Source organism: Calypte anna, chromosome 3 (genome assembly GCF_003957555.1).
Source record: "Calypte anna isolate BGI_N300 chromosome 3, bCalAnn1_v1.p, whole genome shotgun sequence".
Lineage (NCBI taxonomy): Eukaryota > Metazoa > Chordata > Aves > Apodiformes > Trochilidae > Calypte > Calypte anna.
This window is the reverse complement of record NC_044246.1, coordinates 12,674,064-12,699,015: the sequence shown is the minus strand read 5'-3', so window position 1 is coordinate 12,699,015 and position 24,952 is coordinate 12,674,064. Positions and strand designations below refer to the sequence as shown.

General features: G+C 35.3%; 1 protein-coding gene across 3 annotated transcripts in view; it reads right to left on the bottom strand.

Annotated features, from left to right (window-relative positions):
- TTC27 (tetratricopeptide repeat domain 27) overlaps positions 1–24,952 on the bottom strand; it is a 106,356-nt gene that overhangs the window by 41,802 nt on the left and 39,602 nt on the right. For all 3 annotated transcript variants that reach the window (XM_008493966.2, XM_030447259.1, XM_030447260.1), the window contains exon 10: positions 10,599–10,712. In XM_008493966.2, coding sequence (XP_008492188.2) covers positions 10,599–10,712 — 114 coding nt within the window. The remainder of the gene's footprint in view (positions 1–10,598; positions 10,713–24,952) is intronic.

Below are 24,952 nucleotides of genomic sequence, written 5' to 3'. Positions count from 1 at the left end.
AACGTTATTAACTGCATGCATTTTACACAGGGGAAACTGGGAAAAACCAGGAGATGAAGCATTCTGTGACAGAATCATTTACTGCATGTTTCTATTTCTAGGCAACTTCAATATTTGCACAGATCTGCATCTGGAAAAATGGGCAGGTATAGCACAGCAATGTGCATAGAAGCTACAAAAATATTTATGCTATTTAAAATCTAGTTCAGGCACAGTAGGTTGTATCACTTACAAATACATCTCCACATCTGTTAAAACACCCAAGTCTTATCACAAAATCACAGTGCTATAATTTACAATAATCAGACAGATAACAATACTGCAATACTGTGAAGAAACTGGGCAAGAACTGGCTCTCTATAAACCGATCCAAATGATTATTTGACTCAATGGTCCTTAAATCAGTTTGAAAAGTTTAGAACCCAAATATATTCCCTAGTTCCTAACTGGAACAGGAACTAAATGAGTTGAGTTCAACCAGCAAGGAGTTCCCTGGTTAAAAGCTAGACCCATCCCACACTATTGCAAAGTTTGCCTGTGGTACAATAGTTTCCAATCAACTGATTCTTTACATACTAGATTGCCTCTGAACTACCTCTAAACATTGAGAAACCGTGTCCAGCTACTGTATTAAGTAATTTTTTTAATAACCTGACCTTCCCTGTAACTTACTGGAGAGCTAGGCCCCTGGCATGATAGACATTCTTTTGGCAGAAATATCTACACAAAAAATCAGCTCTCACTTCCCACTACAGCATCACAAACTCATTTCCAAGTATGAACATTTTAATTTTTTGAATTAGTTCTTGGTTTTGCAAATGATACAATCATTTAAACTAAAACCCCAAAAATAACATTTCCCTTCATTAATTACATGAGGCAGTACAATCTCGAACTGTTAGTACCGAACAATTGTTGATGGAACAATTCGACCATAAGCCCTGGGCTAAGCACAAGGACAGCTCTGCGTAAAGCATATCTTGTAGCCACAGTAGACAAAACGCTGGGGCTTCTTCAAGGTTAAAAAGTAAACAAGACAGTTAGATTAGGGAGCTTGGCAACGATTGCAACATCCATGAAAAATCCCGAATGTACTAGAAATTCATTAGCTCATTAACTATTGTTTAAGATTTGTAGCCAATCAAGTTTAAACTTGTGTAACAAAATGTAGGTACTACCAATCAGCAATAGGTATACATGGCATTAGCTCTTAGAATAGTGTATAAATATGGCCTTCTGATTCAATAAAGGTTGGACATTTGTTTGCATCAAACTGAGTCTCCGTCTCGCATCTGTTTGCATCAAACACCCACTGCGACAATTACACAATAGTCTATTCTTTCCTATTTAATCTTTTCCACAAGTATTTTTCTTCACCATTTCTAAATTTATCTCACAAAGACTTGTCACCAGTTTAATGACCTTTCTCACAAATCCCTTCAAGCTCACTTCCTGTGAATCCATACTCTCTAGGTCAATTATTACAAATATCCACAGATTATACTTTTGTTGCAGAAACGGATTAGATGAAATCTTATTCCTAAATGGTGTTCAAGAAACGAATTACATCAAGCATACTCCTTGATTATCCCTGGTGATGACTTACATAATAAATGTAAAATGCTTCAAATGTAATGTTCTCAGACTCTACACTGATTTTGCTATACAAACCACTTTTTTGCCCCTACTTTAAAATTCAAGAGTAATTTTTTTCAGTTTTTATTGGATTTCTTACTGAAAATCTCCTTTGAGAGCAAGTGCATTAGCTTTTCCTAAAATGACAGCTTGTATGTTGACCTGAAGAAGGAAAATACTTCTTTTTTTTATCAGAAGAAAAGCCTTACTGACACACTGTTTATTTTTTCTTTCTTGAGTATGTAAGGACAAAGCTAAGGACCACTAATTATGGGATTTACTAAGCAGGCTTTGACCTATTACTTATTTCAACTTTTCCAAATATTAGAGCACCACCGTTTCCATATTCTTTCACTTTAAATACTTTCAAAACTAAACTCAGTCTCTAGTCTCTCATTTGCTTCAATGGTTAAGGCAGCACTAGAAAACCTTCTGATGGAAGAATTTTTCAGAACAATGCTGGATCACTTTCAAAATATTAAAAAGCACATAGACACAAAAAACTTCTATCAGTAACATTTTTCTCATTGTTATTGTACTATTGCCCAGCAATTTGCTTTTGTATATCTTAGCTTCATTTCAATAAATAAGAAAGCCTCATCGACTACATGCACGCTATAAATTAGCCATTCAAGACTGAATTTATCTTCCACACCTTGAGGGACAGTTTGTCATGGCCTTGGAACTTCCTGAACTACAATCATGTGCTTAATGCCTTCTTATCATTATGAAAAACTCATTTATTTGGCAGGCTTTGCAGGGGAAGATTTGGGGTATATTCTCAAGATAAAACTGTGGAAGGAAAAGAGAACTGCTTTGTTTTATGTAATTGATTTAATTTCTTACCTATAACAAAGTGATCACTACTGTACTACAGCTGCAAAACTATCAACATCAGGGAATTTCATACTTGCTCTGCATATATTTTATTCTTCTTTATAACTATTAAAATCTCAAAAGAATGCAGAATTCATTGTCTTAATTTGGCTCTTAAAAAGCTATTTTATGGAGTAAACAGTTTCCATATTGTAAGAGACTAGTGCCCTAATCAACAAAAATATGCATACAATTTAAGTCACGGAAGACAGTACAGATTTGAGCCAGAGAGAACTGATATTTCATGCAATTTGAATTAGTAAACTTCAACATTATTTCAGTCAGCAGATCATCTATTTGCTTTTGAGACTTCTTCTCCTTTAAATAATTAGTTTCCATCAGCAGTGAGAATCAGACTGTCCTTAATTATACAAAGCCTTATTTCTATCTGTTCCTATTTTAAACCAGAAGGATCTAACATGAACATGTTTAAAAGAACTAGATCTTTAGTATAAAAACATCCTGTGTTTTTAAAATTTAAGTATTAGAGAATGATGAATGGCATTTGTCATCTCCTAAATAAGACTTCTAGATTGAAACAGAGGTGTGATGAGCAAATAAAACAAATGTACAGTATTATATAAATTAAATAAAATCATAAGCCTTGTAACCAGAAAGAGACCTATCAAAATGTGTTCTGCATTTACCTGAAATACTGGACTATCAATTAGATTTCATTTTTGCATAAGTTCAGGTGGACTTTTAATATGCAAGAAGGTGTTGATAGTTGCAAAGGGATGTATGCTGGGGCAGAAGTTATTGATTAGGATGCTGGCACTGTTCTTGGCTATTTTTTCTGAAATGAGTCATGTATTAGATTCTTAATGAGAATGTTCTTGTTGTATCAGGCCCTGAAAATGTGTATTTCACTTTGAAAACAATACTAAAAAGAAAAGAATATTAATTTAGGCTATCAGTGTCATTTTACTAAAATAAGCTTAAATTTCTTCGTAATAATGCTTTTGCAGCTGGGTGGGGAAGGAAAGCACAAAAGAGGAAATGACTCCAGCAATCCCAAATGTAATATAAAGGATTTTTATATCAAAATTAGCACAAAAAAGGTCAAGGTCATGAGCAGAAGATAACTGGATGCATGAATGCCTGACATCATATTTCCTTTCCACTTGAAACCAAGAGCCAAGCAGTATACCAGGCAATTCAGAGCCTTTCCTATGCAACTGTCATTTGAAATGTTTTGTTAAACACTACCACCTATCATGTTCTACCATGCCTGGTAAAACAAAGGAAACTTCTAATAGTACAATTGCATCAGAGCAAGATGAGCTTACTGTGTGCAAAAATATAGAGCCCAAACTGCCAGTGCTTAGGATATGGGTTTCAATGTTAAAACCTGTTAATGACTGAAGCCTCAAGACAAATTCACTTACAGAGGACACAAGAGCTTTCAAAAAGAAATAGGCATATTTTTTTAATCTTTATGCCATTTATGTGTATATTTATTTTAGTGCTACTTAAATGAAATACAATTTTATAGTTATTACATTATCATTACGAAGCAAGTTTACCTTCTTCAATGTTTTGTTTCTTGTCAATTATGTTATTAATTTATAATTATGTAGCAAAAGGTATAGCCAGAACTTTCCCCTATAGCCATCAGAAGACTCTAGATTTACAAGGTTTCTTAAGAAGGATGGATTTCAAACCAGACCACTCATTTTCTCTCTCAAAAGAATACTGATATTACCCATCAATTCACCATGACAGTGACACACTTAAAATTAGTCCAAATACAGGCTGGATCAGTTGGTGCTCAGGCAAGAACATGCCCATCTCCATACATGCATCCTGCCCCCTTTTTGGTATGCTTGCAGTTTATTTGCGATGCAGCATCGTAGTCTCTCTCTTACTCTGCAGTCTCAAATGCCAAATATATCCATCTGACCTTAGATTTAATCTGCATCTTTACATCAGTCAGGAGCAGAAGAAGCAGTTGTAGTCCCAAAGAGATCTGCATTGTAGGTTCCCCTTTCCTATCAGATTGCATTTTTGTCACAGCTCAATATATCAGCATACATCTGTCCTAAGCCAGCAGACCTATGTCTCATGCAATCCTGTGTGTGGAGACTCACCCATGGAGGGCAAGTGCCCCTTGTATACATTAAAATCCCTGTTTGTAGGGAGTGGGCTTTGATGCTGCCATCGGTGAACAGCACTTATAACACACTTTGCAAAGGGTGAAAAAACCTACAGAGGAACTGTGTACACTACAAAATAGTAACCCTGCATTAAGTTCCAACCAACCTTTTGCAGTTCCACTGCTTTTACAGTTCCCAAATCAGCTTGCTCTGGGGAAGGCACAACTATAGGCAATGCTGAAATATATATCCAAAGACTTGTGCATCAGCTTTGCTTTCTGGTTTTCTAAAGGGCAAAGTAATGACAAGGATGGAGAAAGAAAAAGAAGAAAAAGCTATTGTTGCTAATTTACAAAGTTTAATTACAATACAAGAATAACAGTCTGAATGGATAAAGGAGAAACTGCTTTTTGGTGCCTGGCATAGGCATTGGACAAGGCAACTTAAGAAAATCTACTAGTACATGGCTATTTGAGAACTTGGTTTGTTAGGTCACCTCAGGATACCTATTTCCAGATTCACAGTGAGATGACATCGACCTGTAAAGATCCATCTATTCAATATAGCAGCAGGTGGGAATAGTGTGTCCTCCATAATTATTTCATTATTTTGACTGTGTAATTTGTTCAGGTTAAGCTTATAATGCGTATGCCTTCCAGGACAGCACTTAGCAGAGAGAGGTGAATGTTACATGACAAATTCTATTGGCATTCCTATGTTTCTTTGCAACTTGCTGTCAGCACTTTGTCTATAAAGAAGTGTAATATTACTGTTCAATAATGGCTGATGCATTCTATTATCTGACATTAAGACTCCTGATACTATCATTAAAATTATCAGGTCACTGAGTGAAGAGAATCTAAAGGGAAAAAGGTAAATGCCTTCAGAGCTAAGATTCAATGATATTAAAATAATATTTTTGGCTTCTTTTGCAAAGTGCATAGACGCTGGAAGTGGAACAGCTCAGGTATAGAACGTAAGTTTCAAATGAGAAAAAAAGGCTTGTACTTTAAAAATAGTAGCTAAGAAATTTTAGCACAGAAAGAATGGTTTCATTCTTCTCCCCACACCAGCTAATAGCACTGATCCAAACTGGCAAACACAACACTGCAGTAGAAAACTTTAAGGCAGAAATAATTACCTGGAAAATTATACTATTTAATATTCTCTTTTTTGCCAGTGGTACAAAACCACTTCAGTTACCCCTGAATAACTCTTGGCAGACTGGGTCTCCAATTTTATTTTTTTCCAACAAAACCCATAATTGTATAGCGGAAGAAAAACAGAGCACCACCACGTTAATTACTTTGAAATGTGCTAATAAGTTCAATGTACCCTTGGAATCACTTGTATCATGTAACATCTTCTGTCAAATCTGTCATCTACTTAAGCAAAATGAAATACAGTCTGGCAATGTGCATCTTGAGACCAAAATCATACCTATCAGCAAGAGGTCACCCTCTCCTGTGATTGCTTTCTGAAACAATAAGCTTTATTTCTAGGGCTCTGGAGTCCTCGCAATCCTGCATAGAATTCATTAAGGCTCTACAAGACACTTGTCTTTCTCCTCTTTTTAACATTTTCTGGGACGTGTTCTAACAATAAATGCAACCCATAACAGTTGAGAACTATAGTGATATCAGTGTAGGATGTCTATAGGATAAAAAAAGCCTGTCTTCTATTTATTGCACTCGTGACATAGGTGAGTTAAATACCTCTCAGTTCACCAGTGGATCTCACAGATCCCAGTAGCTTTCTGTTAAAATTTTCAACTTCATGTGAATCAAATTTATTAGCCATTTATTTTTCTCCTCCTTTCTCTTATCTTCCATTCCATACACAACTAAAAGCAACGATTAAAATCTTATTTAACATACTTCTAAATTGCAAGAAGGAGTAAAAGAATACAGATAGGAACTCCCAGTACAGTGTTTTAATTGTTTAGCTGAACAGACAACTGCAGCCATTCCCTGGCCATACTAAAACTCTATATTGTGCTCCAACCACCATCCCAAAAGTCTTGATAAGAAAGAATTATGACTGAAGATGCAAAACAAGTGGGAAAAATGTGCTAGCCTCAAACCTTTCTAGATCAGCCTAGTGGAAAGAAGACTGCTCCCCTCTCCCTTTTTGAACTGTTCCCCTAAATGTTGAACTTGTCCAGTGTAGAATGACTGCCAAATAAAGCAAAGCACAGGGAGCAAGTTGGCAAGGAGGTGACAGTTTAATTTTGAAATAGAAAGAATAAGTATCTATGTTAAATGACTAACTTTCCTGCCTAATCCTCAATGTGAAAATAACAAAACAGTAAATAAAGTTGCATTTGGGATGTCAGAGATGAAGACACTAGTTCTGTTAGGTCTATACTATCTTTTTCTTTCTAAAGTTGTATATAAACTTTTCAGATTTGCAAGAACTGAGCTAGCATGTTTCTACAATAAGAAAAATTTAAACAAAAAATCATTATTCCTCTTTCTCATAAACCCAGAAAAACAAGAGTTGCTGAAGAGAACGATGCTCTGAAGTATTATTTAAGTGAAAACTACAGGTCAGTTGACACAGAATTCCCCCAACCACATACATCTGTTTATGACTAAGGATATAAAACAGGAGCTCATGTGACCTTTCAATCTTAGACATAATGGTTGGAGCATATTGCTAGTATGCTCCCAGCTCTCCTGAAGTCTTATTAAAAACACCCTTTCAAGACACATTTCTCTCCCTCTAACAGGCAAATTCCTTTGCTGCCAAGAAAAGCAAGCAGAGAGCACTGTATGAAATACTGCATGTGGCGTGTCAGGAGAACCAGCAATTACCTTACAGGCACACTACAACCAGGTGCAGTCAGCAGCAGAAAACACAATCAGAAAAAGCAGGTAACAAGCTGATAAAGGCTGCAAACACAGAGGTAGCCAGTGTAACCACCCAGATCAGGCTGTGGGAAGCAGCTGTAAGGCATTGCAAGGTGAGTGTGAAACAGGCACCGCTGCAGCCGGCACTGAGCATCTCTTCCCCTGCTGGAGTCGTCCCGCAGCACCAATGCTCCCACTTCTACCCCATCATCCTCTGGATGAAGCATGACATTTTAATTCATTTTGCTTCATCCTTACAAGTATTTCTAAATCCACTGAAATGGAAAAGTACACTTATTTTATATATTAAGAAACTAAGTGTGGATGCCATACTTTGTGTGCTCTAAATTGTTTTGGTTTTGTTTTCATTTATTTTTAAACTATCGCTCCCTTTTTTGTTTTTTTCAAAGCTCTTAGACAACTCAAAATTCTTTTTCTCTTCCCCATCCTACTACTTGAGCTCTGGCTGCACTTTCAGCACAAATTTGTGGTTTAACAGCTTATTTCAACCTATTTTTCACTATTAATAGTTTCTGAATTATTTTCTTACAATAGAAGATAGGTGAAGATCCCAAAACTAATGTAGAAATGGTGGGTTTCTGGTTATGTGGAGAGTTATTTATCAAAAACAATCCCTTTTTCTTCCTGTTTTGTCCCTCTCTTTATTTCCACCCTAGCCCTTCTCACCCTCTCTCACCTAGAGCCATATGGAAAAAACCCAAACACCCAACCTTAAAATAATCATACTATATCCAGAGACACATTTTGGTTGGCAGTAGCTTCACCCAGACTTCAATATACATTATACTGGTCATGACTGAATATTCCAGTGAAATGTAAAGTAACTGTTTTAGCTCTCAAATACTGTTTCTTTTTCTTAGAAAAATGGTTGAAAAAAGTACTGGCTTTAGAAATCTTTAACCTGACTTCTGTGGATCCAAACCTAATTTAAGTAAAAACTGAACAGAGACAGTGAACACCATCCAGAAAAAGTTAAGAAAAATAATCATTCCTCCTCAATTCCAGTTAGCTAGTAGCTGAAGTAAATTCTAAAGTATCCAGAATGGTAATTTTAAAACCTTCTCCAAAGACTACATTATCTGTAGTTCAGGTTTTTAGGGTAATCAGTAAAAGGTTTTGAAAATCATAATTTTCCTTTTAATTTTGAAATTTAAAAAAAAATACTTAAAAAATAATTTCATAAAAACAGTTGAACATTAAGTAGGCTTGTATTTAATACTCAGAGCATGGCTGCTAAGTTCAACAAATATACCAAAATTTAACAAATAGCTACAAATATCTCCAAATAATTAAGTTAAAGAAACATAGCCAGGCCCACCAAAAAAAAAAAAGAAAAAAAAAGTGGCTGAAAAATGCTTTCTTTGGCAAAACAACAATGTAGCCTGGCTTCCTCTAGGGCTAAAAAACCAGTCACTGGTGAGGTCTTGCAGGGCTCCATCCTTGGCCCAGTACTGGGATGCAGGACTGAAAGGATTTTTAAGCAAGTTTGCAGATGACACAAAATTGGGAGGAGTGGCTGATCCCCTCAAGGGCAGGCAGGCCCTGCAGATGATATATCAAAAAATGCTGTGTTATGTATGAAAATAATATCACTCATCCTATGAATGATTCCTTCTACACCCTATTCTGATTCCTCCTTAGAACTGTTAGAAATCAGGATATTAAAAAGTTCTTATCTGATGGAATTCCAGAATGACAACCTTAAATGGAAAGTTATTCAAGTTATTTAATTTAGCATACTTTAATCCTGCAACAACTTTTTTCTGAAACTGAGCTTGACACCATACCAAATCAACACAAATATGTCATTATATTCAATCACCTAGAAAACTCATTGAAAAAAAACCCCACAGAAATACTAAGACTACGGACAATATTTAAAACCACAGACTGTGTCTACTGTGAGGTCATTTCCCACAATGTTACAGTTCATGTTGTTCATATCTTTTGCCTTAACTTGTGAACTTGCAATGATAACCCCTTCATGAAGATTTCTGTCACAATATTTTCAAACTCCACAGTATAACAATTGAGAGCCCTCAGGTCTAATCAAGCTACACAAAAATATTTGAGACACTCCAACTGTTTTATGGCTTAAGAGCATCAAGGATCCCGATATCTCTTTCCAAATGCTGTCAGATGCTGCATCTCCCACACTTGGAATCCTGGCTTCCTTGACACTCTCCTACTAACCTTAGAAAATTATACTATAGCAGCTCTATGTTCTCAGCAAAAGAAAGATGTAGGAGAACGTCAAGCTGCACTTTTTCAAAATTCCATGTATCAGTCATGATTTTAAATGAAGCACCAGCTTCTCAGGATTTAATTACACAGCAGCTAAATTTTCTAATTCTAAATTTTATCAATTTCTTGATATTTTAGCCAGCAGCACGGTTGCCTGATGGATGTCTAGAAATGCCTGCTGTTCATATGTGACAAGACTTAACAGCATAAAGATGACAAAAGGCTAGGAAGGAAAAAAATTTTACAGATTAAAAAACCTACAGATATTTTGTTTGAAAATTTTCTTTATATCAATCTATTAGCTGATGCATTTCAGAATTTTAAAATTTCTTTTTTGTATTTGTAATACTGATCTTCTCTTTGCTGGGAGCAAGATTAATTAATTGCTCCCTCAAACTTGCAATAAAATACTAATCACCATTTCTCACATCAAAAAGGTAAATCAAAAGGCCTGCTTTATTCACAAAAGTGTTTTCTTGTTCTTACAATACCAATGACTATTTACAAGTTTCAGTATTTTCTACAGATGATTTGAGTAAAGACTATTAAAAAACATGATGGCAGTAAGTGGCTTTACATTCATGAATTTCTATGTTAAAAAACTCCTTAGATCACAAGTCAAAAAAACAATTTTCATTTCAATGTTCCAAAATATGTCATGTGTTTGAAAGAAAGTGGCCATTTATTACTTGTATCTTTAAGAGTTTATCTCAAGACTGGCAGGCATAAAAGCGTTTATTGTTTATGCATCTAATTTCCAGACATAATTAGAAGATTCTCTCACTGTACAGTTTACAGAAAAGATCTGCAAAACTCCTAACTGCTGCTTTTTGGTATAGAGAACCTGTCTTTGTAACAAGGTCAGAAGTATTACCTGAGTCTGCTTCATTGCCCGTTCCATCCTGCGGGTACTTCCTTTCTCAAGCTTGGTCCGAAGGAGTAAGGCTGATGTCTGAATGGCCCAGAACTTTGGCTGAGAGAGCAAGCACTGCAGAGAAGAACAACATTTTTTGATTATTTCATTTTAAAAGATGCTGAAGACAGTGAAGATTGTAACGGTGTTCTCAAGCATGAATGCTATGTGTGGTTATAGTATTTATTTGATGACTTGGAAGGCTGTGCAGATCACCCTAATCTATTTTTAATATATAGGTAGCCATCAAAACTATCTTCCCCTTCTCAGCTACTGCAGCACTGTGGGTACCTGTACCCATGTGGTGCATGCACCAAACTGCACAAACTGAAATGCCTACTCAGAACAGAAGCAAAACAAAGATTTTGGTACTGAGTAGTCTGGTTCAGCCTTCTCCACACCTGCATACTGGGGAACTGTAGACAGCAGGAGGGATCCTGCTTAAGGCTGAACAAAACCAGTTCTCTCTTGGATCTGCCTCACATGCAAGGTGCTCTGATGCTCACATTCACAGCACCTCTACATTAAACAGGTAGAAATTATTCAGAAGAATATTTATGAAGATTAATAATCAATTTACAATTTATCATGAGTTAAGAATAAAAGAAAGATTTTTTAATCTATAGTAGATGTATAGGGAATACAGAATAACCCAGGTAAAAAGCCTACAGACATAGTAGGTTTTCTCTCGAAATGCCCTGCCCTGATGCCAGAAGTTTGGTGCTAGTCTCCAACCACTGATTTTTAGGAAAGCTCAGTAGGAGATATGTAGCCAATACAACTTTTATACCCCTTAAGAATATACAGACCACCTGAATTCTTTACAGTATGGCTTCAGATACAGTATACCATTTTTCTATTAGATATTCACTTCAGAAATGGAGACAGCAAGAAAACTTCCTTGCTAATTTTATTGACATTATAAACAATACAGTTTCTCTGAGAAAATAAGTTTGTCTATAGATATTTGTAGACTGCAGAAAAAGCCCCAGTGGTTTTATTCTTTCCTCTCAAAGATTTCCCAAAGCATCAAAAAGTATCCTCCCTGGTGGCCAGCCTGAAATGTCTGACAAATTTCTGCCATTTTGCAATCTGTTTTTCTTTTCTCTAGTGTTTTCACAGGAAAGAATGCAGAAAGAAACATGCGAAAACAAATTAAGTTCTAGCAAAACTGCAATGGGAAGAGAGGCAATAGCAAGTGAAAGCATACATGAAAGCAATATGAATGCATGTACAGCCACCAAACACTTCAACATCTGCCGATTCTCCCTCTTGTGACCAACAATTTCTGCACTAATTCTTCCATGCCTTCTACCCAGTATTTCATTAGGAAGCAGCCAAAGGCTGTTATACCCTCTTCTACATGTATTAGTGGAAGTATTAGTGGAATAGAAATTATTATGATCATTAAATTTGTTAACTGGCCCAAAGCCTAGTTCTGAGAGACCATTACATGGGAAGTTCTGTCCATATCCTATTGCTGCTTGGTCTTAAGACAAACCTTCCACTGCAAGATACAAGCAAAACAGTCCTAATACCCTGATTTCCCTATTTATACTTTAGTGGCCATTTCAACTGGCTGCTAAAAAAAAAACCTTAAGGGCCTATGTTAGCACAAACTTGAACAACACTTATTTAGCTTAAAAAATGCCTTTGTGAGAAAGGTTACCATTACCTCCCATTTTCTCCACAATTAGTATTTCATCATAGTATTTCATTTTTTACTTAAAGGGAATTTTTTCTCTGCTAGATACCGGTAGATACTAGTATTTCTTTTTCAAATGACCACAGTGTGTCTCCAAAGAATAATGAAAACTAAAGAATTGGACTATTAATATTCTAGGTATTTTCAGGTCCAATTACAACCCTTGTCCAGCAGCAGATTATTTGTCCCCTCACTCTGCTTCACCTCAGTAAGTGGCACATGCAGGGCACAGCACAAAGCCTCTGTGCCCATGCCACCCAGCTCTGCAAGAGAACCAGCAGCTTGAGAAAGCCTCTCCTCTGCCTCTCTGTACACCTCCTACAGCACTGCCTTCATTTTGAGTGAGGTCTGTACAAAGTCATATGGGGAGGGAGGAGATGTAAAGAGAAAGAGGGTGGAAGAGAGGCAGAGATGAATTATGTTTCACTCCTCTGCAGGAGCAATAAGTCTTACCTTGAATAACAATACTGCTTTTTAAAACCTATAAATAATAATAATTAAAAAAAGGTATACCTGTTGTACAATTACAGAAGAAAAAATTTAAATTCCCTACCAGTTTTATCAGTACAAAAAAGCACTGCATCTGCACAGGACAATGAGAAGCAGGCCTATTTTTTAGTTAAGAAACATCTGTTATTTTATACTTGCACTGAGCTCACTGTGCCAGAAGTCAAATGTTCAACTTTTCATTGCCTTATTTCAGTGCCCGATTGTAATGTTTAAAGCACCAAAGATATAAAATAATACACATATAGAGGGCACAAATGTTTATACTCAAGGGTTGTACAGAATAATTTCAGAACATGTATGCTTAACTATTAAGCAAGGTTTAATTGTCTACAAAAAAATCTCCACATACTCCAGGTAATAAATACTTTCTTGTAAGTTTCAAAACATTATATTTTTACCTGAGGCTAATTGTAAACTCAACTAATGAGATTATAGTTTAAAATGAAACATCTGGATAAAAGAACCCAAAACAAAATCTAAATAAAGATAATGCAAAGTTTGACAATATATCTGAAAGCTTATGACACAGTATCAAAAACAGCTAAGAACATTAAGGAAATTATTCTAAAACAAAAACAATACAGAGAATCTTTACAAGGCATCTTTGTTCTTATTTTAGGGAAACAGCAACAAACGAAAGAAAAAGAAAACCAGGAAAATTACATGGGGCGAGAAAAAGGGAAGAAAAATTTATGCAACATTTTCTGCACTGAATGGAATGTTTTCACATGGGAAAACTCATTTTTCCAATTCTTCCCCACATTTTTTCAAAAAACCAAGAACCCTTTATATCATATTCTCCCATCATATTGAAGTGTACAAGTAAAATTACCAAAATACTACACAAAACAGAGCATTTAATTTAATGAATCATCTTTATATGATGTTAGAATGAAAAAACATGATCCTCAAAGTCTTAATAAAAAGACAGTCCATTATCATACGTTTACAATATCCCCATTACTATGTTAAAAACAAAACTGCAAATAATACCTGAACTGTGAGGTAGGTGCCCAGTAGTAATGACAGCCAGGTCAAGCCCAGCCACATGAGTAATACCAAACCTGGGCTTGCTCTCAGGTACCATTAGTGAATGACTTAGCCTCAGTGTTATTCACAGGTTAATACAAGTGTAATGCTCTCCCAGATCTGCTAGAGAAACAAGAAGAGGAGCAACAAGAAGACAAGTTTTGAGAAATGTCCTTGGAATATCTGCTGCTCTATTAATCAAGCTCAAATGCAGATGACTTTCCAGTAGTAATAGCAACTTCTGTTTGAAATGGGATTTGTAACTTCAAACAGTCACTCTGTTACAACTCTACAGGGTAAACTATATTTGTGACTAAGTGGTCTCCAATGCTGGTGCATTTTTTATGTTGCACTGGAAAGTATAAATATCAAGAGGATAAAAGAATTACTAGATTTCTAGCTACAATTAAGCAGTAGAACCATGGCTTGGCAACAAAACAAGCCAGTCAATATAACTACTTTTTGCTTTTCTGCTTGGTGTATGAACATGTAAAAATTCCCTTTTTGCAGAAACAAAGTACCTTCTCTGTTCACATCAACATACCTAGCAATTCTGCTGTACATGCCCATCCCAAATATTTATAAACAAAACCTAAAAGAACGTATGATTATTTATCATCACCAGCAAACACGAGACGTTTCACAGATGTTAAATGCCTCCTGATAGTGCTTTCACTCTCATCACAACACCAGAAATTAAGAGACCACAAAATCTATGCACATATCATATGATATAAGCATAATCTATACACACAGATACACAAGTAAAATGTATTAGTTTTTTCTAAATCAACAAAAGGCAAGCTACATATTTAACTGGAAAAGAGGTATTTGATGTTTATGCTCATGTAAATATATATGTCAAAGGATTGTTTTTAAGCACAGAATTATGGTTTTCTGGTGAATATAAATATTTTAAGGCAAAAAAGAGGCTTGGAAAAAACCTGAATGAACTATTATCTACTTTCAGCTATTTAAATTAAATGTTTGTATTTCATTATTATCACAATACACATGTTCTGTATTATGAAATTGCCAATAAACTTAAAAATGCATTTAGAATCACAGAACATCGAAGAACAATTGGAATAACAGCTTTTTTTCTTTGATCCACCACTGTTCTCGGTTCAATACTAGCCAAGATTTTTCCTCTTTTTAATTTCCACTACGATATTACACACAGAATCTGTCATTATGCATCACTCCTACTGTTATATATATAAATCTAATGATATATGATTACTGTATGCAAATCTCTATATGTATAGATATCATATCTATATACATCTCTATATGTATGTAATGATTACATACTTTATGTGATCTCTATATGTATAATATAGATTACATATAGAATACATAGATAGCATTAAATTTGAACTCAAACTGTCTATCTGTGATTCCATGTCAAAAATACAAAGACACTATAATTTTGGAGAGGTTACATTTTTTTCATACTAACAGGAGGTATGCCTCTGGTTTTCATAAATTATCAGTTTATTGAACTTCAGTAATCTCAAGTTTAGAAGGAACAAACTCCATTCCTACATGCTTACATTCAGAATATATTTCTATACATATTTTATATGTTTATAAAATATTTTTACTATATATTTTTTTATTTCTTTGACAGTATCACCTTAATGCATGACAACTTGACTTTAAGTTCAAAATTCAAGCATAAACTGACATAAAACCAAAAATTCCTCTTGGTCTGTGAATTGGAAAAGGTGGCAACAGGACATAAAATACCAGATTGAAGCCTATTAACATCGCTGTTTGTACATGGGAAGTTACACCAATGGATTGTGCTGTACAATCTTTGATTTATATAAACATGACTACATGATAGGTCTGAACAAAGAGATAGAATACTGAAGCAAATTATCTCAAACCACCTTCTCATTGCAGCTTCTGTCATCTGTAACCACTGTTACTGCAAACAACATTTCCAAATTATAATTTTGGAATTTATATCACTAATCAGGGTGGTAATTTGAGCACCCATAAATTCCTCACCTTCCTAAGTACTATTGACTAGAAATATTTGATTGCATGTGTCAACAGTTGGGTAAGGCCTACTAATCAGAAAAAACAAATTTTTGGGCATCTGTTCAAGACTCCAAGCCTTCTGATAAATAAACTGTTAATCTCTAGAAACATCAGAATTGCTTCAGGCACAAGAAATTTGCAGATGTGAGGCTATTTATTCTCCAGTCACATCATCTTAGCTATGAACACCTTCGTATTTTCAAAGGTCCAACAATAACAAAAAAATTGTATTAGGATTTCATTTCAGATGTTTCTTGATACAACTTGACCACTTCCAATCCTGTTTGTCTTAATTGTTTCCTAGGAGAGCAACACAAACAAGAAAAACAGCCTTTTCAAACCTTGTGAAAGAAAGGCTTCCATAAACCTCATGATCATAGATATGGTTAGTGCTTAGCAGGTAGAAAGGCAGAGCAGAAAAGCCCAGTTCCTACCATGGACTACCCAACAGACTCAGTAGATTGCTTATTCTTTTTTTTTTTTTTTTTTTAAACAGAGGGAATATACACATTAGTGTATATTCTGCTACATATACATCACTCCCCCTTAAAGACAGAAGAATTGCTCAGACAACAAACAAACATCAAAGACCCTGTTGATATGTTTTAACAACTGTAAATATCTGTGCTGTATATGGCTTGTCCCATCTGATTAATTTCATGCTTTCACTAAACACTGAAATTTATCCCACATTTAAAGTTATTCTAAGGGCAATTTGTACTGAAAAAATAAAAATATTGCCAACTTATCATGCAAATTAAAAGTATATACACATCAACACAAAAGCAATTGTTTCCAGACAGTAATTTTAGCTAGCAACTCACCACATCTTTTTCTACATGGCAATTTATCTTTTAGAAAAAAACTTAACAATATGCAAAATCTTTGGAGTTGCAGACTACTACCAGATCAAAGTCTTAGGGCAAAACTATCAATGCAGGGATAATTTACATTTTCTTTGCAAACACCACAACTTGTATTACTCCCTTAAAATGTATTATATTTCAGGCATTACTCCAAGTCCTGTTAGTGCTTCTCTTTCAGTGTTGCATGGGGAAAATGTGTCATTACTTGGTTAGGTCTTAAATATTTTCTTGCCTAACAGTGTCTGATACAAATTATACATGGCAACTTTAGAGTATTAAGCCAAGTGTTTGCACTGCAACAAGAAAACAAAAAAAGTTATGCAGTGTCTGAGCCTGTCTGAGCATTAGCAGAAGCTCTGTATTCTCCTTTATTAGGTCTTCCACCGATTTTAATGAGTGCTTACATCAAGATGATATTTTTAAGTCCCTCAAATTATCATTATTTAACTGCTACCTTCTTTTAAAATTGATTGTGCCTGATTGTCAGTTAGGTAAACCACAGAGAAAGGCAGAAGCCCTGAAAGTACTGAAGTGACAGAGATTTATTTTCCTGTACTGCCTGAAACTTCAGTATATGCAGAGTGCTGTTTTCCAGTACTGCTTTAATATTCCATATATATTTCAATAGGTTTAGACCACACATTCAGCACAATTTTTCCAAAGTCTAAAGCTATTCACTCAACTGTATGACAAGGGTTTATTTTGGTCTATAAAACTAATCCTGGGACTGTAGAACTAAAATAGCATTTCACTGCAACAGGTGTTAGTTGATCATGAGCAGAACTGGGCTTAAAGCTCTTAGCTGCAGCCATTAGAAATACCTCTCAGTGTTAAAAAGTCAAGAGCAAGGCCAAAACACCATCAGTGATCTGCATCAAGGGACCAGTTTAATTAGAATGGTATTTTTAAAATTCGTTTTGTCTAGTCTTGTCTGGTAGCACTCAAGTTGTAGCATTACATCATTGTAAATACAAAGTAACTTTGGTTGAATTTGACTGCTAAACCAAGAAAACACTGTGATTGTCTTGCATTTTTATATACTTCAATGTGTTTGAGTGAGACTTTCACATATAAAATTTCAGTCTTTGATAACTAAATGCATTTAAAATAAAATATTAATTCTGGTAATTTTAAATTGAAGTATATGTACACACACACACAGAGACAGTTCCTTTCTTCCCCACCTGCAGCTATGAAGAGTCATTACAAGATTCCTTTTTGTCTGTCCCCACTTTAGAAAGCAAAATGCATGCAAAGATGTAAGAAACCTTTTACTTGATCAGTTAATTAGTTAAGACTACACTAGACTGATTTAGAAATGAATGCTAGACTCAATATAGAAGAAAACAGATTGCACTTATCCAAATGCAATTTAAAGTTGTTAAGTATCTCATTTACCATCAGTTTGAAAGTGACTGACTCTATGGTATTTGGAATTTATCACATCTGAAGGCACATTAAATACACTATAAGAGTTACTCAGCAGCTGACTTAATCAATTCAAAACTTAAAAGGGAAGACAAATTTTCTTCTTACAAGACTTACAAAATATTCCACTAGTATAAACAAGAGAGCTAACTTCATTTATCTACTTTGCAAAGAACAGCTTCTGAGCAATAATTTATGCTGTGTCACCTTGCAAATCGTGCTGTCTTTTGTGTATCTAGGACTGCAAGGAATAAAAAATCAGGCAGGAAAGCTTGGTATTCCCCCTTGGTCTTTTTACACAGGCTGCAATGACAGCTAGGTTCTCTTAAAAGACCATTTGAACAAGTATTAACCTGAGGGGCTCTGAGAAAGCCTCTCTCTCTCTCCATTGACTTTATGAAGGAAACTAGCTTCCTAGTTTATGCACACTGGATAGATGCACAACTGAGATGCTTATTGCCAGTGGATCCTCTAGACAGGCTCTCAACTTTATTGCATCTTCCAGTCTCAAATCTCATTTGGTCCCCTTGAGTTTGTCACAGTGTTGCAGACACCTTTGGAATGACTGTTTCATCCAGATGGTGGAAGAGATACCTTCTCAGCCAGAATTTCTTCACAGAACTCAGATTTCAAAGTGAAAAGAACACTAAGGTGTACCTCACACCCTGCTATAGTTTTTAACAAAAGGCAAGCGTCAAGTTGAGAAAGATTTAAGACTTTGCACATATTTAATCAGTTTCAGTATAATAGTAAATGGTCTGGAAGAAAGAGATGTAAAGAACTATGAATCAGTAGTCCCACTACTAAAGTGAACTATATCTCTTTGAAAAAACCAAGCAATCATATTTCTGTGGGTAGGACTATATTAGCCAGCCAAAGAAACTCAAGAGTAATTTGCACTAAAAGAACTATACATTGTCTCTTTTCACTGAAGATACTGGAAAGGAGTATTGAAAACAGAATGAGTGATTTTTTTGCAAAATGAATGCATCTGCAACTTTCAAAACTTCAACTCTGCCAAAACATTGCAAAGACTATAACCTGGTGTTTGCTCAAAGGGACTGTTTTACTGTTCTCATTAGAAATATCAAGACACTTCAGTATGTGTCTTCAGCTGTCTCTTCTACCTTCCCTTAAAAGAAAACATTCTTTGTTGAAAAAAACCCAACGTATCTGCTTCCCAGCAATAAAGTTACATTATTCCACATGCACAGCAGCATCCTTTTCCTTTGTTCAGTCAATACCCAATAGTAAATAGGGAAATGGTCAAGCACTTGTTTGAACAGTGTTCATGTCCCAGTCCCTATCTGTTTGTTTCTTCCTGCTGCAGTCTTTACATTTTCTGAATACAAATGAAGAATTTCCTCATTTTTCTCCCAAGTTGGATGGTTTTTCTTGGAAAAATTTCACTCCATAGGTCTAAGAAACTGCAAACTAAGAAACACACAAATACTGTCTCTATTAACAAAATGATATTAAAGGAGGTGATTTGATGTGGACATAGGTATACTGGAATCTGATCTCTAGTCAGAAGTAACAGAACTGAAATGGCAGCCCACTGCCCCCTACATTATACACTTCACAGAGAGAAAGGTCAAAGAAAACAAAGTGCTAGAGAAACATTCTCTTGCAAGGGAAGCCTATGTTCCACAGAAAAAGCTATGTGAAATGCCTGCAAAGATTTATGCTTACTGAAGAATTCTCAGTGGAAACAATAAAAGACTCAAAGAAAAGTTTTGTATGGATTGAAATATAACAGAAACAAAAAAAAAAAAAAGCAAGCTCATGCATGCTTTTTTCTTGCATGCAAGAAAAATAAACCAAAAAGTAGGGACACATCATAGAAAACTATAAACATGAATCTTTGCTTCTACATAATGCAGTCTGTTATTTAACTTGCATGCATGCTAGTTAATAACTTTCAGAGAGACCCATGGAAGGAATAAAAATCACAATTCAAAGTAATTTTAGACACATTAGAAAAAACAACTCAAATCAGGTTGTACTAGGAAAATATTTTAATGCTTTTTTCCCCTTAGAATTTTCTGGTTTCTAAAAATAACACAAAGATATTATCTGAGTGTCTATTTGTTCAGTTCTACTAGAAATCCAAATTTCAGATCTATTCTGGATGTCTAAAATTTTATTTAAATTTTCTCCCTCATTAACAGGCATTGTTGAGCCAACATTTAGCAATTTTCTATGAGCTTAAAGATCTATGATGCCACTAAGTGGTATACATACTATATCTTCTTGTAAGGGTTAAATCACGAATAATTCTTCATGCTTCATGCTGTTGCTGAAATTTGTTTTTGGGTTGCATTTTAGTTTGGTTTTGCTTTCCATTTTGAAAACCTATTTATATTCAAAATTAAGTTTTCCTTGGAGGTTCTCATATTTTTTAGGAGAAGGAAGAAAGTAGAGAAGAAAAGGAAATGTCATGAAGAAAGAAGAAACTGTTTTATTTAAAGGAATCTGCTTTCAATGACTGGTGAAGGGTAAGCCACATAAGATACAACTCCTCTTTTCACTGAAAATGGAGTCCAGCCATATTACTGACACTCACTCTGTTGTGCCAAACATATCACTTATTCTGTGTTATGCTGAAAGCAATTCCAGCCAGATTTGACTGTAGTAGCATTGTCTTTTTCAGGTCTGTGGTTTGGACTTACTCCCGAAACAGCGTAAGTACAGACTTCCACACCACATCACAGTAATGCATCTATTTCCTAAGGCCCAACCTCAACAGCTATAAATTAGGTTTTTGGAATCAAAACCCTAGACTTTAACTCTTTGGTACCAATGATAAGGATTTCCTGAGATATTAAAAACCAGTGACTTTCTTGGTTTAACTCCTTAGCCTCAGGAATTTCACTGCCTATGCCAAGGTTCTTCTGAATACATCATGTACTCTTTTGATAGCATCCTGAAAAACAGAAAGGCACATTAAAAAAATCGCTTTCTGCACAGGTAATAAAACATTGAATTTGGTTTGAGACTGTCTAGATATAACATTTTAAAGATATATATACTTCTAGGACTATGTGCAGTGGTACACGCTGTTTGAGGACCTGCAATGTGTTCAGCCTCAAGACATCAAAGCAACTGACTGAAAACAGGGTGAAAGATAGAAAATTTTGTCAATGGAGAATATTTCCTAAATTGTTCCATTCAAATGGACCATCTGGGAGAAGAAACATATCCTACCCCCTTCTAGGTATTCCTTTGGAAACGATCACATTAGTCTCTTCAAACCCCTGCCTTGGTTGTACCCTGCTTAACCTCTGACAAGGAGCATTTTCAGAACAGACAATACAATACGTTAACTTATCCTCTGCTTATTGAAATTTATTCCTCAGGGAGGCAGTTATAACTTTTCATCTTTCCATTTGTGGTACTGCTGACTGTGGCTACAGATAAGAACCATGATTTGTTAATACTTTGTCTAGGTTGAGCAATTCTTTCCAAGTCTTTTTTTTAATAACTAGTACTTCTTACTCAGCAAAATCCATGTAACAATACACATTAAGGTTATTTTTTTTTTTCTTTCTGCGTTTATGCTTGTTTGAACTGTTCAGAAGAAACTCAATGTTTAAAGCACTCTGAAACACTGGAAAAATCCCTTTAGGCCTGACAGATCCTGCACCCTTATGCAGAGTGGTAGGATTTGTCTGTTCTGCCTGCTTATTTGCATTAATGAGCTCACCACTATGTTTCTTTCATCACTATGTTTTTTCCATTAACTGGCAGTGATGCTTCCTGTTTATAAGGTCTATCAACAGACTCTGGAACAATCCTGCTTTCTGTACTACTGCTTGCAGCACAGATCTCGGTCAAACAAAACCTTCTATCTTTACTTCTGCAATAACTTCAGGACAAATATCCATGTATAAAAATTATCCTTAAAACACCCTAAGTGAGTATCTTTTGCAGGAACAGAATGTAGGGTAGCAAAAATACTGGTTCTTAGATTTGGTGCACAACCACAAAAATTATACAGCACAATTGGGTCTTAAGAGCTCTCTTCACATCATCAGTAAAAGGAATAAAATTATCTTCCTGAAAAGAACCAATTTAAGTGTTTTCATAATTTCAAAATTGTAAAATTAGCCACTGGTACAACAGTAATACTTAAACAGTTGCATACAGTTTTCTCATTATAAAAATGCCATTTTTAAACCCATTCTATAACAATGTTAACTACTCAAAGTCAGCTATCACATTTTTTTTCTGTAGCAGGAAGCCAAAAAAATTAAGGAAGAAGTATATCCTAAAGCAGGGATTTATAGGAAAGGCTGCCACTGACTTCACTATCAAGCAATGTCAGCACAAAGTACAGAATTTCCATAAAACATCTTCACAACCTTCAGAGTGTAGAACAGCTGTCTGCAGAAGAACAGTGAGGCACAGCAGGGGAAAACCCACATAATGCCAGAAAGGACTCAGAGATTGTGTCATACCTGATTTTCCCCTAGTTTTGAATGCCAGCATCCACCACAGGAATTCTGCCTACAACTTCTCTGTCTACTGTTCAGCATTCTACATATTGTAATATTTGGTGTTCACAACACGTTGAATGCAGGAGGCACACCTCAATTACTGTTTGGTGAGCTAAGTGGATAGGGTCAAAACCTGAGGATGACAATTTCAGTGAGAGTTTTAGGATGGTCTCTGTAATTTCCCAAAAAAGAGTATATTAACAAATCTAGATACGTCTTACAAAATATTACATTTCTGATTTTTTCTAGTTTCTGGATTCACCAGTAGAAGTAATGTATTTAAAGGTACTGAGATACTGTTCCCTTTACACAGAATTGGATCAAGCTGCTAGATGTCACCAGCAGCCTGACTTTAAAACTTTTATACATAAGTTTAGTTTCCAGGATCAAAACAAAGCTGTAGCCACCTTCCTTTCAGAGACTGAAGACACAGTGGTCATGGAGTAAAACTAACATGTTAAAAGGAAAAGTGAGGAAGGAATAAAAATGGAATCAGAAATATGTGAGAAAGAAATGAAATATGTAAGATTAGAGTAAGAGTGAAAGTCAGATAAACAGAAGGCAAGAGCTGACAAAGGAGGGTTTGAGGGGAATACAGCACAAATGAATAAAGAAAAATGGAAGCTGACACAAGCACAAGTGACTAATACTGAAAAACACAAGTGAGAGACTGCTGGGGAGAATGAAACAAAACCCTGTCTTGGTGGACATCCATGAGTAACATTCCCAAATCTGACCAGGTTGTGTAGAGAGAAACTATACACTGAATATATTTATCAGAGACCAAAGGCCATATCTGAGACGTGCTTAGACTTGAATGAAGTTAGAAGTGAGAGCTGTAATTAGTATTCCAACTACAATGTAACACCTAACAGTTGTATTATGCTCACAACAAAAGTTGTTAAAATAACTGAAAACCAGATAGAGAATCATAAAATAAGGATCAACCTTCCAACAGGCTGGAAGGGACCTTTGAAGGTCATCTAAACCAACATTCCTGCAATAAGCAGGGACATCTTCAACTAGATCTGGCCCGTGCAACTAGAGCCCCGTGCAACCTCACCTTTAATGTTTCCAGGGATGAGGGGCACCGACCACCTCTCTGGGCAATCTGTTCCAGTGTTTCACTCTTCATAAAAGATTCCTTCCATATATTTAGTCTTAAGAAGCTAAAAGACAATTCCCTTTGACAAACTGAAGAGGCAAGCTGTTTAGTTATGTACCTCCAAGCTTCACATTTTCCCAGCTCTGTTTGAGATTCAACACACACGTAAATGAGTGTTTGCCTACTAATAGGTAAGGGAAAGATACAGAATATACAGACAAATAAATACACACATTGCAGTTCTCACACAGTAAGCCGTAGGATGAGAAATATGGCCTTATTCCACCAACTAGATGACCTACTTGCTTTCTGGATCTTACTACTAAGTTATTAAACACCTTCAAGCCATGCAAGATGTTCAACACAAAATAAAAACAATTTTCTAAATATATTTCCTTCCTTTATTCTGAAACTGAAAGGGTTTCACTGTCATATATTAAACAAAAAAGCAAAGAAAAACTCAGCCAATGATAAAAACCAAACCAAGTATAATACCAACTTGTGGGAATGCAAAGGCATATGCTATTCCTCTCTGAGTTTTGCAATTTTAAAATCAAGCATTTCATTGAACATTGCATATAAATCTTTCGTAGACTAATTACAGAAATGTGTAAAAGCTATTTTCTCTTTCATCTTTTGTACAGACTTGACAGAAGTCATTGCAGACTGTGTAGGCCTACATTTTCTGACAAATGTACTGAAAAAACAATCTGACACAAGACATAAAATCTCCCAAGAAAAAAGCCCAAGCTCCAATTTAATTAATGCAAGAAATGTTTAAGGATAATACAAACCAGGCAGTAAAATCTTCTCAAATACATCAAAATACACAATTTTATCTAGTGTTAGGAGATCAGAAAAGGCCTCAAATCTCTGCTCCAGATATAAAACCTTTTTAACATCTTAAAAACATTTTTTCAAATTGAAACAAATAGAACATGATGCTTTTAAACATTTTATTGGTAGGTATTTGAATAATCTTCATAACTAACAGCTATACTTGCCATGATTAATGCAGCCAATTCAAACATGTCAAAAATATTTATGCCATACCATGTTATCATGTATGCTCAGCATTTAAATTACAGACAGAAAAAGAAGTCTGAATTTTCTCACATTAA